This window comes from Phalacrocorax aristotelis, chromosome Z, assembly GCF_949628215.1.
Source record: "Phalacrocorax aristotelis chromosome Z, bGulAri2.1, whole genome shotgun sequence".
Classification (NCBI taxonomy): Eukaryota; Metazoa; Chordata; class Aves; order Suliformes; family Phalacrocoracidae; genus Phalacrocorax; species Phalacrocorax aristotelis.
The window spans coordinates 41,832,550-41,848,180 of NC_134311.1; the positions used below are offsets into that span (position 1 = coordinate 41,832,550).

Here is a 15,631-nt window from a genome sequence, read left to right on the forward strand (position 1 = left end):
AGAAACACTTCAATATGTTACAGAATGGAGAAGACAGGTGGTCTGAAAACAGGTCAACTGAAATGTAACACTAGATTGTCTTTTGATGCTAGTGGAAAAAAGTCTAGTGTGGAACTTGTTTTACTATTTGACCACTGTAGAACTGCATTTGTATTCTCAAGATTCCATCTGCTCTTCACCTGAGGAACACTTTTCTAGTCTAGTGTTTTTTAAGCCAGTACTAGCTGCTTCTGTAGGTGGAGATTTATATGCCATTTTTATATATGTCTTATAGGCTTTTGACCATTTGCTTTAAATTCTGTAAAATGGACTGTAGGAGTGCAATGTTAAGGGTTTGGACTCAAGGATTTAGGGATGTTTTATGTTCCTGCGTGTACCTTAATGGGACTTCCATCAAATGATTGTGTTATCTACAGTCAGTGAGGAGATTCAAGGAGCTACAGTTTTTTTGATGTAGATAGCTCTTCTTTTGCAGGGCCTTAAAGAAAAGGGGTTTCTTACCCTTCTAAGTTTACGGTAGTACAGTGTACCATAAGGTGTACTGTTTTAATGTAGTATATCTGTTCTTCCTCCTGTAAACGTCCTGAAAACAAGTAATTCTGAAAATGTGTTTGACCAAGCTGTGCCAACTCTTCTTTTCCTCCTTGTTCATTCACAATTGAGAAAAGCTTTGTTATAGTTTAGGTGCAAATATTTCTTGCAAGGGTTGAAATCCTTTGGAAGTTCTGCAGATCTTTAGCTAAATGCATAATTACAAGCATCAGGGTTATTTGCTTAAAGGTTACCAAAATACAGAGGTCTAGTGAAAGTCAGGTTTTCTTAAAGCGTTAAAGGGATTTGCTGTATTAAAACCATGTCATGACAATTTCTAGGGAAACTTGCCTGTACTTTGTATCTGAAGCAATGAGGTGTAATTGTACATGAGTGCATTTGCTTTAACCTTGAAATATAATACCTTATTTAGAGCAGAGCTAAATATTAAGCTTATTCTATAAGCTAAGTGGAACTATAATAGCTTTACCTCTGTAACTTTGCAATGGTGACTACTGATTGTACTCCACATCATAGAATTACAGCAGCTTTCTTCAAATACTTTTTGCCTTTCTTTTTTGCATGAAGAAAAAATTTTGATTTAATAGCTTAAGTTGATGTATTTGTGATTAATCGTGTGTATTTACAAGCAGGGTAATTAAGTAACTAACTCAGAAAAAGTGGCAGCAGATAAAGCAAAGTTAGCTGTTACAGATAAAACAATAATAAAGATAGCCTGCAAGTTCTAATACTCAGAAGCCTGCGGTAATCCAGGTATATGCTTTAAACCAGGGGCTTTATTTAGTGCCTGCCAAATACAACAGCTTTCCCTTCCTCTGCATCCCCACATATATGTATCTACTCCTCCTCCCTCTGGTCCACTGAGTATCTTTTTTCTCATGAGACCTTAACAATCACTGAATGTCAAGTTCTTTGTTTGCTGGTTTGTTTGGGGTGTTTTTTTGTTCCTTTTTTTTTTTCCTTCAGAGAGCATGACACAAAAAAATTCACTAGTAATGTCCTTCAGCCTAAACTGCTTTCTCCCCAAAATTCCCACCTTCTTGAAGTGGAGGTTCTTTGTCACCACACTGTTTGCCCTGTCTTCTCAGGAATGCATCTCCAGTTAAACTCCCTAGATAGTGACTTCTCTGTTATTTGTGGTATATGGTAGAGTTTTTGTTTGTTTTCCAAAGTTCTGTTCCACTCTGTCTCTCTCCTTAGTTTACTTCAGGCTTGTTTGTTACTGGCTCTGATGATCTGTCCAGCTCCTTCCTTTTCTTTCTCCTGAAGTTTTCTGTGGTTATTTGCTCCTTAGCTTGAGGACTTCTGCCTAAGTAGTGCTCAAACTATGGACAGAAGGGGCTAAAGAATTACTTTTTCCACACCGATCCCAGATGGACTTAGAGGCAAGGTAATTGCAGACAAATTGGTCATTTCTTCTGCTACTTGAATTGCATATTATTTAAGAACTGTTAAATATGTGTGCTTGTTCACTGGGGACTGAATGATGCCTACATCTCCTAGTCATAGTGACTCATTACAGGAGGATTACTTACGTAGTCACTCTAATACTGGCTTCTGAATGAGATTTTTCTCCTAAAACTCATGTACAGTTAAATAAAACGTCAGAGCAGTATAAAATACTGGAATAGAAGACAGAAGTCTTTAATCATTAATTTTACTTTCAACTCCTCCAAGGAATATGAAAGTGTTCGTCAGCAGCATGAGGAAGCGAAACAAAAGCGAGACCAAGCCAAGGAAGAACTGAAGAATCTGAAGCAAATGCAATCCCCAGTGACAAAAAAAATCCAAGAAAATGAAGAATATTTGCAGAGTCTGGATATGAAAATCAGAGATAAGGTAGGTATTTTGAATCCTCAGTTAACATGTAATATTTCAGGTGTTCTGTGTTCAGCTTTGTAAAGTGTAAAGCAATAACCTCTTCCTTTCTAGTGTACCGTAGCGATGTGTTTCAGAAGAAATTTTTCTGGAGTACTCATGCCCTTGGTTCTTACTGCCTTCTCCATGTCTCTGTTCCATTAAAAACAGTAAAACTCAAGGAATACATCTTTTAGTAAACCTTCAGTAGCAACTCTGAAAGTCCACTCTCTTGGCGTTATAAGAGCATGCAAATTTTATAATTCTCTTCACAAAAACCTTCAAAATCTTTGGGGGTCTAAGTTACAGTTTCCCTAAGTTAGATATTTATATTGAATTAGTTGCCTGTTTTCATCTGTTCTGTAGTTTGGGGTTGTGGATGATCTGTTTATCTTCTTAAAATGTAGCCAGTCTGGGTGGTTAATTTAAGCTAAATTACAACTTCTCTAGTCTAAAAGCATTCCTCTAATATTTAACCTAATCCCATAGGTAGGTTATAATTTTTTTATTGGACAGTAATCCTCCATGAGTTGCGAATACTTTTTATGCATTAGACAATTTAATGGTAAACCTATCTATGCTTTACAGTTTACTATCTGTTTTTTGGATAGTTGCTCTCTCTGAGGATATAGAAAATTACTATTTCTGTATGACAAATAGGAAAGTACTGTAAATCGCTGCAAGATTTTGACTGTCATATACTATTCAGGCTGAAGAAGTCATTGCATGCATAGGCTGCACAAATTTTTAATGGATAACCGAAGTTAAATGCTAACATGAGAATGTTTGTTTGCCGCAGTGAGTTCTGTTTGAAGATTAAACTAATCAGATCAAAGGACTTGGTGTGGAGACACATGTGACACCTGTAGAGGACTGCTGTGATGAAGCACCTCGTAGAATTGGGGTCTGAAACTTCAGTGGCATTTAGTGCACTGTGAGCTAATACGCTGTCCGTGTGCTTTCTTTAAAACAAACACACATCCTCCCCTAAACAAACAAACAACCCCCCCAAAAACTCAAAAACAGACCAGAACGATCAGACAACAAAACCCACAGATTGTTCACACCACTCTGTCTTTGTTGTGATGTAGATGGTACCAGACAATACTACTTAATGAAGTACATTATTATTGTTATTAAGAAAGACCTTTGCTAAATGTGTCCTTTGAATTTTGTGCTCCACAGTGCTGCAATAATTTATTATGCTGTGCCCCCTGCTCTGGGTGTGCCTGCTCAAGCTGAGGGGATTGGACAAGATGACCTCCAGAGGTCCCTTCCAACCCCTACCATTCTGTTATTCAGAATACCCTAAATGTTTAAAAATGTTGCAATTTTATTGAAGTGGGCATTTTTGGGTGTAGTTGTGGTTTTTATTTGTTTTGTGGGGTTTTGTTGTTGTTTAAAAGTATACTTCCTTAAAGGAAAGTTAACAACTGCAAGCTTGAAATTAATTTTCATAACGCAGTAAGGGCCTCCATGCTTGTGAAGTGCTCAGCTTTACTTCTGCTGCTTGGTATTATGCTGCTAGGTTTTACTCATGTCTTTCATTTTAATTGTTATATATTTTTTTTTACACAAAGTATTCTACTAAACAGTTGCTACCACAGATCTTAGAAGTATTGGGCTATATTCATATAAAAGTTATCCTCTCTTGCTATGAGCAATACTCTATGAGAAATGTAGGACAAAGCAGTTGAGTGTGCTCAGCATAGACTATTTGCTACAGAACTGAAAGAAAAATTGGGGGAATGTACTAGCTGATTGACTCACACTCTTGAGTCAACATATTTTTCTGCTCAGTCTAAACTTGTGGAGTAAGCGCTTGCATACTAAACATTTGAAAGGTTAACTGTATGCTGAAGTGGTGTTTAATTTGGACCCAGAGAATTAATTAGGTGCATTTTGTTCTACAACCTTCCAGAAGCAAAAAAGATGGGAAGAAGGAAGGATGCTACATTTGAAATAAATAATTTACAGAAGACTCAATGAGATATTCTAATACTTCTTTCTAGTGATTATTTACCATTATTTTGATTGTAACGTATAGGTAATACTATATTGTGTGTAATATTATAATAAGACATTTCCAAACCTGAGTTCTGTTCTGATGTTAAATGGTATATCCAAGTATAATTTGAATGATTAACACTCCTCCTTGAAGAAACCCCCGTAGAGTCCAAAACTGTAGGAAGAAGCTTAAGGGCTGCTTGCACTGTCAGGGGATAGTTTTGACATATGGCAAAACTTCAAGGCTTTGAAGTACCGTACCTTAAAATTGCTTAAATGCCTACTTCTTCATTAGTTCTTCACTTTTTCATAGGTAACTGCTTGAATTTATTGTAACTTAGAATTTTATCTTTGTAGATGCAAGCATTTGGTGAGCATTTCACAGATAATTATGCTGTAAGTGAGCAGGAGTTGATTAATGAATAATTATTTTATTATAAAAACAGTATAACCCTATTTTTGGTCTCAAAGTTGCTTTTTTTCAAGCCCAACTTTGATTTGTCAGTAAGGGAAAGCAGTTTAGCATTTTAAGTCCTCTCTGGTTTATACACACAGACCTGTAGGGGAACATACTTGTCTTCAGGCCCTTTGGACTAGGCTTCTATCTATCGTCGAATGACTGTAATAGTGACTGCTGCTTGAGATCTTGCTCTTGGCTTGAGGATATGTATGTGAGACCATAGATAAACCACCTCTTCATTATGTCTGTTTGCACTTTGCTGGCAGAAAGCCAGGCATGGTGTTACAGATTCTGCCTGGAAGGAGCTGGAGAGAAAGTAAAGGTGGCACTAAATCTGTGAAAAAATTCATGTATTGAGGCACTGCATGACTACTTCTCTTGTCTCTCCCCGTGTTAAAACCCTTTTAAGCATTTGGTTCGACTAAAAATTCCTAGTAAAATTTTGTGCTCTGGGTGTGTAGGATGTGTAGATTCCGAAAAAAAGAAATTGGCCCATTTTGTAGGAAAAGAGGTTGATAAAATTGTGCGAGAAGCCTAGAATAGTTTCTGCTTTAGGCTCCTTAAAGGCATTTGAACAGAGTGGACTATGCAATGCAATTTTTTTAGCAATATTTGACAGTGTAAAATGGTGTGGTTTTGGTCATACCATGAAAACCATAAAGACAGTTACAGTTGTTTAATCTGTTCGGTAAGGTAGGTGTATGTAAATATATGATAACTGAAAAGATAATGGTAATTGAAAAAATTGAATTCCAGTTCCTTCTAGTGTCCTGATTTTGAGAGCCTTCAGAATTGATTAGTGAATATTTTGCATCCATGTCCTGGGAGAGAGCTTCCTCTTTAGAGTGCCGGCCTGAGGTCTTTGGAGAGAACATAATGAAATCAGTACTGCATTGCAGTCAACTGCAAGATCAAGATGTATTGTTCCATTTTGTCTTCATGCAAACAGGTGTAGACTTAGGGTCTTTAAATTTTTGTATCTTCCAGGTTGTGGGAGCGAAGGAGTCTGCTTAGTTTTATTTTCTCTATTCTTGATGCATCTTAGCATTTTCAGTGTGACTCGGTTTGTAGAAAGACATTTCTTCCAGCAAGGGTGCTGTGTGTGTTTGTTGCCAGGTCTGCACTGGAATTTACTTAGTCTTCCATCCTTTTGCAGTGTTCCAGTATTCTGTTTGCATTGTTTTCAGCCTTGGGGTTTCAGGGAAGGAGGAATTAAGTAAATAGAGAAAGCATAGTATGCTTCCACTGTGTTCAGGACTCAGCTGTAAAAGTGCCTAGGCAACCTGACCTGATAAGACCTGCTTTGAGCAAGGGATGGGAGTGAGTGATGCCCAGAAGTCCCTTCCAACCTATATTATTCTAGAACTCTATGGAACCTGAGAAGGACAGAGAAAGAAAAGAGACATGGGTGCCTGCACATGAGCCAAGGAGTTGTATGGGATATAGCTTTAGCACAATGCACTTCAGAAGTAGGATGATGTTGACAAATTCTGTTTTGGCTGTCTTGTGCCTAGGAACTTATGCCTTCCTTGCTCTAAAGAAAAGCTTTCCTTGGTAACGCTGGTTTGAAAAAACCAGGCAAGAACATTTATAAGTGTAAGGAGCTGAATGTAATATTTTTATTGAAATCAAGGATGGAGTTATTTTAATTTCAGATTAGGTTAGGAGACTTCCTCTATCTGTCATGCCTGATTTTGCAGATCTATAGCTGAATGGTTGTGAGCAGTTTATATGCTATTATTCAGTTCTTCACAAATAGCTGAAAATATACATATTACAAATACAAGTAAGAATAATAAGAAACTGGCGAGTATGACTTTGTCAGTAATAAAATGTGGAATAAATGCTTAGTTGTGCATATATAGAATGTTCTTTAAATAGCAACTGCTTTTTACAGATATAACTGAATTTGTTACTATCTAATTCAAATCTCTTACTGTATTCAGGCTACTGACATCAAAGACATCTCTCAAAAATGTAAACAGAAGCAAGATGCTTTGGAGATGAAAGATAAACAAGTAAGAGTCTTGATATTTGACTTTTTTTGTGTTTCTTTGCTAATGTATTAATTCAGTACTAGCTATAGGATATGCTGCATTCAGACAGAACGCTACCTGTTAAATTCTGCAGTAAAACACAGATATGGTGTGTTCTTTATCTGTTCTTTTGTTAGCTGAGAGGGAAATTTTTCTGAAGAGGCTACGAGTACTTTCACATTTCACTCCCTCCAGTACACAATGAATCTTTAAAGTGCCTATTAGTCAAACAGGTATTACTAAGGGACAAGTGCATGATACATAAAATCAGTTACCTTGATGCAACAAACTTAAGTATAGACAGTGTTTTTGTATATACTCTATATTACAGGCTTCCCTTGAAAAGCTATACCCTTTATAGTACAGTAATGTACTCAGCATTATACGTGCCCTCAAATATTCTATGGGAGAGGCTAGGGTTATTGCTTCTGTTAAGTGCATGTGTCCAGCATTTTTTAAAAAGAAAATGCAAAGATATGTTGTAAAACAGTTACAGAACTTCATCTAAGCATTCAGTAAAGAAATGTATAAATTAAATACACAACAGTGCAGAGTCAATGTTTCACATTGTGTTTGTGCTATAGGTTTTATGCAGTCATAGACTAACGTTCAAATGTGTTAAAAACTTCAGCTTTAAGATTCTGCTTTTGCAAAAATAAAGGAACTTCAAAAATTGATTTAAAGGCTTGACTGCATTTTTGCTTAAATGTTCCTTAATCTTAACAAAATCTTGTCAGTTCTTCAGCTGTCATAGGGCTATTGGAACTGTAACAGGCTCTTTCAGTTTTAGTGCGTGGTTACATTAGCATTTAATATCAGTTACACAGATATCGTCATTATTTGTTATAGGGTTTGTATACTAAACTCTTCTAATGTTGGAAATACTCAAAATTCTTAGATTGAAGAAATTCAGCAAGCCTTGAGAATGAAAAAAGATGAAGAAATGGACAGACAGAGGAAAATACACAACACTCAGAGGATGATAGAGGACTGGAAGAATGAGCTCGATGCAATGGGTGTCTGTGAGAATCTTCAGCCACAAACTGATGCTGTTAATAATGAGCTGAAAAAGTTACAGGAAGAGAGGGCAAATATCGATAGTGATATCAGTGATCTAAGAGCAGAGAAAATGAACCAAGAGAGGGAAAAGAGAAGTAAGTTACTTGGGGGTTTATTTGTTTTTTTTTTTTTTCTTTGACTGTTCGTACAGAATCTACTTGTTGTCCTGCTGTAGTGAAATAATTTGAGACATTTACCTCAAGCTTCATAGTTGTATCTTACATGTATACCAGTCCTCTTGCATGTTACCAGTTTTATTAAAAGTAACAGAAACTGCTTTCAAAATACTAAGAACAAGAAGACTCAAAAGTGGCAACTGACCTTAAAACCATCCTTCCAAAACAATCAGTTTTCCTCTGATCTCTGGGTAAGGAGACTGTGTTGCCAGTTTCCTTTTTTCTGTTATTGAATGCAGGTGTGCACTGTTAGCAGGATACATTAAAAAAACACCCTGAGGCGAAAGCAGTGTGCTTTGAAGAGGTGGTGTTCAAAATTATCCCTTTGGCAGTATATTAGCTACTGATGCTGCTTATGTCCTTTTTAGATGAACTTGAGCTAAGCTTAATTATAGTAAATTCCTTTATAATAGTCTAGGATTTACAATCAGTTCTTTCTAAGAAACAAAATGTAAAAATTATGGCTCGGCAGGTCGGGGTTGTTGTATATATTCCTCAGTGACTGTAGTACATTTGCACTTACCTGTCTGTCTGGTACTTGTCATAACATCCAAGAAGAAACAGGTATAGAGAGATCAAGTGACCTAGGGAAGGAGACACTATATATTTTACCTTGAAAAGCACAGAAAGTATTCAACCTGTGTTTCTCCTGTATAACAATGCTTTTGCACACAGTCTGTTATCACACATTTTGTTTTCTGCAAGCATGAAATAACACTTAGTGATTTCACGTCGCTAGTCCCACTACCTCTTTCGTCTTGGGGCATTCTTGGTTTTAAATACAAAGGTGGAACAAGTTTTGAAGAGGGATATTTTTAGGACTAAATTTCTGTGGTTTTACTGCAGTATCGCATTTCATTATCCTTTGGATAAGTCTTCATTTTATCTTAGATTTTAAGCTGTAATAGGTCTTAAGATTTCTTTAGAATAAGCAGAATCTGGACTGTGGGAAGAGAAACTCTTCATTCTTATAATCTCCTAACAACCGTATTGCTGGAGTAGCATAGTCAATAAATATTGGAAAATGCTAGTTATAATGTGTATTTTTTTCTGGACTCTGTTTAAGAAACTGCCTTAAATTACAGGAATAACTGAGCGCCTTGGACAACTTAATAATATAATGAATATGAAGGAAGAGAATCTTAAAGGGAGATTCAGAGACACACACACTGCTCTTATATGGCTAAGAAAGAACAAAGACAAGTTTAAAAAAAAAGTGTGTGAACCGATGATGCTTGAAGTAAGAAAATTTACTTGTGTATCACTCTATCCAGTTAATGTTCAGTTTATTTATGTCTTGCAAGGCCTCGAGAATAAGAATTTTGAAGACACATCTTGAAATGAGATGCCAGTTACATGCAGGTTGTATTAGCATGGTGAACTATTTGGAATTTTAATTCCGTAGGCAATGTAATAATATTCAACATTGAGTAAGATGGGGTGGTTCCTTCCCCTTCCCTCCTCAAGGAACAGTCCTTTATTAAGGTGCCTGTTGCAGATTTCCTCTATGGTACATCCAGTAATTTAGACTTCAGTAATCTTTATTTGCAGCTTAAAAAAGCAGTGGTGGGTACAACTGAATACCTCCCCTAATAGCACAACCTGCTCAGCAATGGTTATAGCATGTCACTGTGATCCCCAGGTGTTTCTGTGGTTTGCTTTGCACAGCCAGCTACAGACACAGAAAGGCCTAATCTATCCCTGGTTTTGTTTTGTGTTTTGGTCTGACATATGCTGTACTAGCTAGGAATAGCAGGGCTAAATTTTCAAAGAGACTATTGGTTTTCTAGTGCATTCCTCCACCATTATCCCAGCCTCTTGTAATATGTGCTCCATGTAATGTGAAGAGGATGAAGAACTCTGGTGCACTCCTCCTCTTCCTCTTCAGAATTGCAGGCTTATTTTAATATTGTATTGCTACAATTTAAATTAGTTGGATGTTGAATATTTGTATACCAATTCTTACACTTTGTGCAAGCACTAGAGCTGTTCAAAATGACTTTTGTTTAGTATGTGGTACCAAGTATTTCCTGTTATTACCAGAACTTCTAATTCTTCCTGGAAGACCACATCAAGTTAATTTCGCAAATGCCTGCGTAGGATCCCTTTGCTTTTACTTTAAGGCCTCATTAACCTCTGTAGCATCCACTAATGTCTGTATTTTTCTTTGATGCAATGTAAGCTAGTCTCATGTACTTATAAATTCCAGCTTTCGAATTGCTAGTAAGTATACCCAGCTTTTGGCTACTTCGGGTTATTAAATTGTGTAGCTCTGGGTAATTTTGCCTTTGTATGTCACTATAGGGGAAGGTGGTATGGTGGAGGCAGCGACGGCTAAAAACTAAACACAGTGACGTGAGTTACTGTAGGTTTCTTCCCAAGAGAATTGGTTGCAAGAAGACAGGAAGTATGTCTTTAAAGACATTTAAACATTGTCTTTGTTTTCATTAAATGTAGTCTTGGATATCATCTGACCGCTTAAAATGGGAGGAGGGGTGTTAAGCCCAGTTGTATTACATTGTTTTCTCATTGCCTTTCTTTATCAGATCAATATGAAAGATAATAGGCATGCTAAATATGTTGAAAATCACATTTCAACCAATGATATGAAGGCGTTTGTTTTTGAGAGTCCAGAAGATATGGAATCGTTTCTTGTGGAGGCAAGTAGGCACTAATTTTAAAAATTGATTAAATACTAATGTTGGAGTCCTAAATTTTGAAGTCGACCAAGTAGGTCCATATATTAACTTTTGATTGGCAAGATCAGCACAACAGCTAATAGAAAGAAAATATACAGAGGTTTTCTGGATTAGTGTTTTCTTCTGGAGTAAGACTTTTTTTTTTTAAAGCCTAGACCAACTGGAGGGTTGCAGGAATATTAGGAAAATGTTTCATTTTAGAAATAACTTTCACCTTCCTTGACAAGGCAGTAATCACTGAGGAGAAAATACTGTGTACAAGTAAACAATAGCAGGAAGCTACAAATGTAGAACCAAGCTTTTCCAGTGCCTCCTGACTAAAGAGGCAAGAAGGGCATCTTTTGTGAGAAGACAATGGTCGAAGCAGCAAATCAGGCTTATATTTTCTTAGTAGTGCTGTTTCCTGGAGGGATAAGGATTGTTCCTTTTGAGAGCCAGACAGATGATGCAGGAGAAAAAAGCCACAATACAGGGCATTAACTGTCATAATGATTCCCAGTTACTGTCCACAGAGTTAGTGTGATTAACGACAATCTGTCTTGCAATTTTTGGAGACCTATCTGCCCTTCACAGAAGCTAGTCATTTTGATATACGCGAATAGTAGCGGTGATATCTGAGGTTCTGGGGGCTTGTCTTGCCTCCAGGGTTGTGGAACCCAGTGCAAGGCTGCTTAAACCAGCTAAACTGATCTCTCATTTGTATCTTCAGTCTCTTCTGCCCTTTTAGGATCAGGCTTTTCAGAGCCTCTGTAGCCAGTGGTCTGCCATTATCTGTGCAAAATGGCCATACAGCCTGCAAGAGGGGGCTTCCTTACTACAGTGAACTTGGCTGTTTGGATTAAGCACCTGGCTCTGGATTTCTTGAATTGCTTTTGTTTTCTCTAATGCATAGTATTTTCACAAAGATACATTAACTGAGCTTGGCTTTCAGAAAAGTCAGTCATACCTGAGCCAGAGTGGATTTTTGTGGGCTCTTCCAGAGGTTATCAGTGTAAAATTATTCTGATCCTGTGAATCAAGAATAAATACTTGATTTTTGTATAGTGAATTTTTCTGCTCTTTTTTTACCAAATAATCTAATGTAATCTATATTTAGATGCGCGATCATCAGAAACTAAGAGTGAATGCTGTATGCGCACCTGCTGAATCCTGTGCTGAAAGCTTACCTTCAAGACCTATTGAAGAATTACAGTATGTATCAGATTATATTAGTGGGGAATGGTTTTTAAATACAAGGTTTTGGTGTTGTTGCTACACACTGGAATTTTCTATGCAAATAAAATTTTCACCAATTCAATTCTGGGTTAGCAGGACTTCTTTCTGACCATTCAGTAACTTCAGCTTGCTTACCTGCCAAATTCTGATGCATGTTTGGTTTTGGTTTTTTTTCTCATCTTCAGCCAATATGGATTTTTCTCATATTTACGAGAATTATTTGATGCTCCGTGTCCTGTCATGAGTTATCTTTGCTCCCAGTACCGTATTCATGATGTCCCTGTGGGAACAGAGAAGACCAGAAACATGATTGAAACGGTGAGATGTCCTAAATAGCACAAATACAAGTGTGATCTACAGTTTTATTTGGGAATTTCTTTGGCAAGTTAATGTGGAGAAAGCATAAAATGGCTTTTGCCTTTTATTTGGCCTTTAAAAGTGAAAACAGTTCATTTATACACAAACATATAGCAAGACATTTTTAAAAAGCCAGTCAATCTAATGCAGTACTTCACAGAAAGTTAAATATATCTTTCACCTGCATGCTATTCCAAGGCGGTTATATGAAGTTGTTTTATTATAATAACTTCTACTTTAAGTGCCTGAGAGATTCTGGGCAAAATCTTAATCAAACAGTTAATAGAATATGACAATGCTTAACCGTTGTGTTTAAAGCAACAATTACAAGCTGCTGGTTTTTTTAATACATTAAGATATTCAGTTTGTAGCAAATACATTTGTATAGCTTCAGTCAGAATTGGTGTGATAAATAGTATATAAACCTTTTAGATGCTTAGAAACAGGGTAAGAGCTCCCACTAGGAGTCATCTCCCTACCTTAGTCTTTCATGGGTTCTTGCAGGATCATCATTGCTGAGTTATAATGGGTAATGCACATGACAGTTTTCAACTTAAATCGTTTTTCACTTCTCTGTCTATGCTGGACATCTGTTGTCTATCTTGTACGGAGAGTGAACTCTTGTTTGAATTCAGAAGACTACCTTGGGGTCTCTGAAAAAAGGCAACTCTTTTTCAAGAAACTTGGGGAACAGATTCTGCAGATAGAGAATAATTCACGTTTCATTGGGGTAGCTGTTGTTTCTTCCTGTCTTCTGTTTCTGAGGCTCTAAGAATGAGGAAGAGAAAAGTAAAAGTGGAGGGAGTCATAGATAAAAAGCTTTTCCCTTAATGTTTTCTCTAAGCATTTTTGTCTTTAAACTGCAATTCTTCCACCATTTTGTGTTGATCATCTGATGAAGCAGATTACTTATATAATAGGTCTTTGAGTTACATTTTATAAACCAGTCAGAATTACTCCTTAAGTAGATAGACCCTCCTTTCTCGAGCTCTGTGGGCAGCAAGTGAAAAGTTGCTGGTCTAGGAGCACATACATGCCCCCATTCTTAGTGTTGCACATGGCACTTTCTCATTTAAGTTGTGGAACGTTTTTTCTTTGTTTTTATTATTTTTGGTTGAGAAATGCTTTGTTTGCAACATTTTGTTTCACACATGCAAGAGAAAGCTTTAGTTTAAAAGGAAACCTGTTTATGTCCTAGAGCTGAGCATGTGGAGAAAGGACTAGGATGAAAATGTTGTCAACTGCAGTCTGAGCTGTAAAGCAAAGTAAACACAGTTGTCAGTGTCTAGGAACCAAATCAACAGAATATTGCCGGTACTGTGTATATAAACTGAAAAATCTTTAGTCAAGTTTATATTGTCCTATGGAGGCTTTTTGGTGCTCCTGGTTTACTGGAATTTTATAACCTTTTGAAGTAATATACTACCTTGTGTTATGGTAAATATTTGGTTATTTATAATATCCTTTTTGATACAAGTTATTTAAAAATAGTAACTGTAGTATTTTTATACCTCTTTTTTTTTCCTACAGATATATTTGCTTCACTGAGGTTGTTAGCTCACCTTATGGTTTAATCTATTAATTTCTTACATACTTTTGGTTCTTTGGTACACAGGCTACGTTTGCATGTTATGTATCTACAGAAAGTATAATCCTTGTTCATGATGGAGTTAAAATATTAACAGTTTTTTCCAGTGTCTATTTGTAATACCAGAATAAGAACCCATTTAATTGGTTACGGTAACATAGTGTGTTTGGCAGTATCTTAACAGTTCTTTGCTGACCAGTCTGAATGACAAGTATAACAATTCATTAAACTTAGCATCATCTTTTTGCAAAGGCTTGTTAACAAGTCAGTCTTGCGTAAGCTGAGGTTCTTTACTGTGGATTTTAGCCAGTTTGTTTCTTGTTCTGAAAAGCATTGCCTTAAGTAACGCTTTTGTCAGATTAATATTTATGTGTTTTTTAGGTCTTACAAGAAACCAAACTTAGGCAAATATATACAGCAGAAGAAAAATACATTAATAAAGTGTCTGCTTATACAAACCGAACCTTCTCTACTAACACATCCCTGAGGGCAGCACAGTTTCTTACTAGTTCAGTGGACACAGATGAAAGAAGGCAGTTGGAAAACCAGGAACAGGTAGGAATTTATTTCTGTACTGTATATGATGTGAACTGCTACCCATTTTATTGTGCAATAAGCATAGCCTACTTGCATGTGTTAGTATGGTTGTAGTAAGAATGCTAGTGGTGTGTGTTCTTTTATTTCAGGACATCAATAACATGTTGAAGTCATTGGATATGCGTTTGACTACATTGTTTGAGAGACAGAAACATCTAGAACACAGAGACAATGAGCTCAGGCAACAGAAGAAGGAGCTTTTCGAGAGAGGAAACAGGAGGAGACAATTGGAATCAAAAATTGGTGTCAAGTATGACAGGTAGGAAACAAGCCATATTATCTATGAAACATGAACAGTTTTAATAACAAAGGTATTTTGGCTTCCTCTTACTGCACTGTTGCCTTTACCGTTACAAAGTAACCGGTAGTTGAGCATTACATACAAATTGTAATGAAGACAAAGAAGGTGTTGAGAAATGGAGATGATGACAGTATTTGAGAAACCATGCAACAATGTTCCAGATGGTTTCCTGTAATAAAATAATGGGATTCCAGTGAGAGATCATTGCGCTCATTTATTCAAATATTACCGTAGTCTCTTGCCTTGGTAGCACATATCTAGGTAATACTATAACATACATAAATGGTACTAAGTAAGCATGTCAGGGATTGAGTTGGACCCTGATTGTCCACAGTATGTGTCTTTAATAAATCTTCCGGTTTTGTGGGCCTTTGCAATTAGCTCTTTTGTTACTGCTTTGTCAGAAGGGAGAACCTTGGCATGGTTAGCTCACAGTCCCAGACAGCAGTGTAAATGAGGTTCTCCCAGGCTTCACTCCCTCCACCCCTGTAACACAGTTCCAGCAGACCTTGTACCTCAAATACTCCTATATGTTCTTAGGCCACATATTTTTTCATTTTTCTGAAAGTTGCTGCTGATGCTTGTGTGCATTAAAGGGAAAAGAGAGCATTGTGGGTATTAAAAAAAAAAGACAAGTAGGGTGGCAGGGATGTTAGAGGGACCAGAATCAACTGCTGTATAGTCACAAATGTCCAGGTTCCTGTGAAAAGAAGCAGCTTTAATCAGT

General features: G+C 36.8%; 1 protein-coding gene across 4 annotated transcripts in view; it reads left to right on the forward strand.

Moving 5' to 3' along the window:
- The window catches only part of SMC5 (structural maintenance of chromosomes 5), a 53,794-nt gene that overhangs the window by 10,570 nt on the left and 27,593 nt on the right, over positions 1–15,631 (forward strand). For all 4 annotated transcript variants that reach the window (XM_075078355.1, XM_075078354.1, XM_075078356.1 and 1 more), the window contains 9 exons: positions 2,230–2,391; positions 6,823–6,894; positions 7,811–8,066; positions 9,233–9,387; positions 10,694–10,807; positions 11,943–12,037; positions 12,247–12,379; positions 14,388–14,561; positions 14,693–14,862. In XM_075078355.1, the coding sequence (XP_074934456.1) occupies positions 2,230–2,391; positions 6,823–6,894; positions 7,811–8,066; positions 9,233–9,387; positions 10,694–10,807; positions 11,943–12,037; positions 12,247–12,379; positions 14,388–14,561; positions 14,693–14,862 (1,331 nt within the window). The remainder of the gene's footprint in view (positions 1–2,229; positions 2,392–6,822; positions 6,895–7,810; positions 8,067–9,232; positions 9,388–10,693; positions 10,808–11,942; positions 12,038–12,246; positions 12,380–14,387; positions 14,562–14,692; positions 14,863–15,631) is intronic.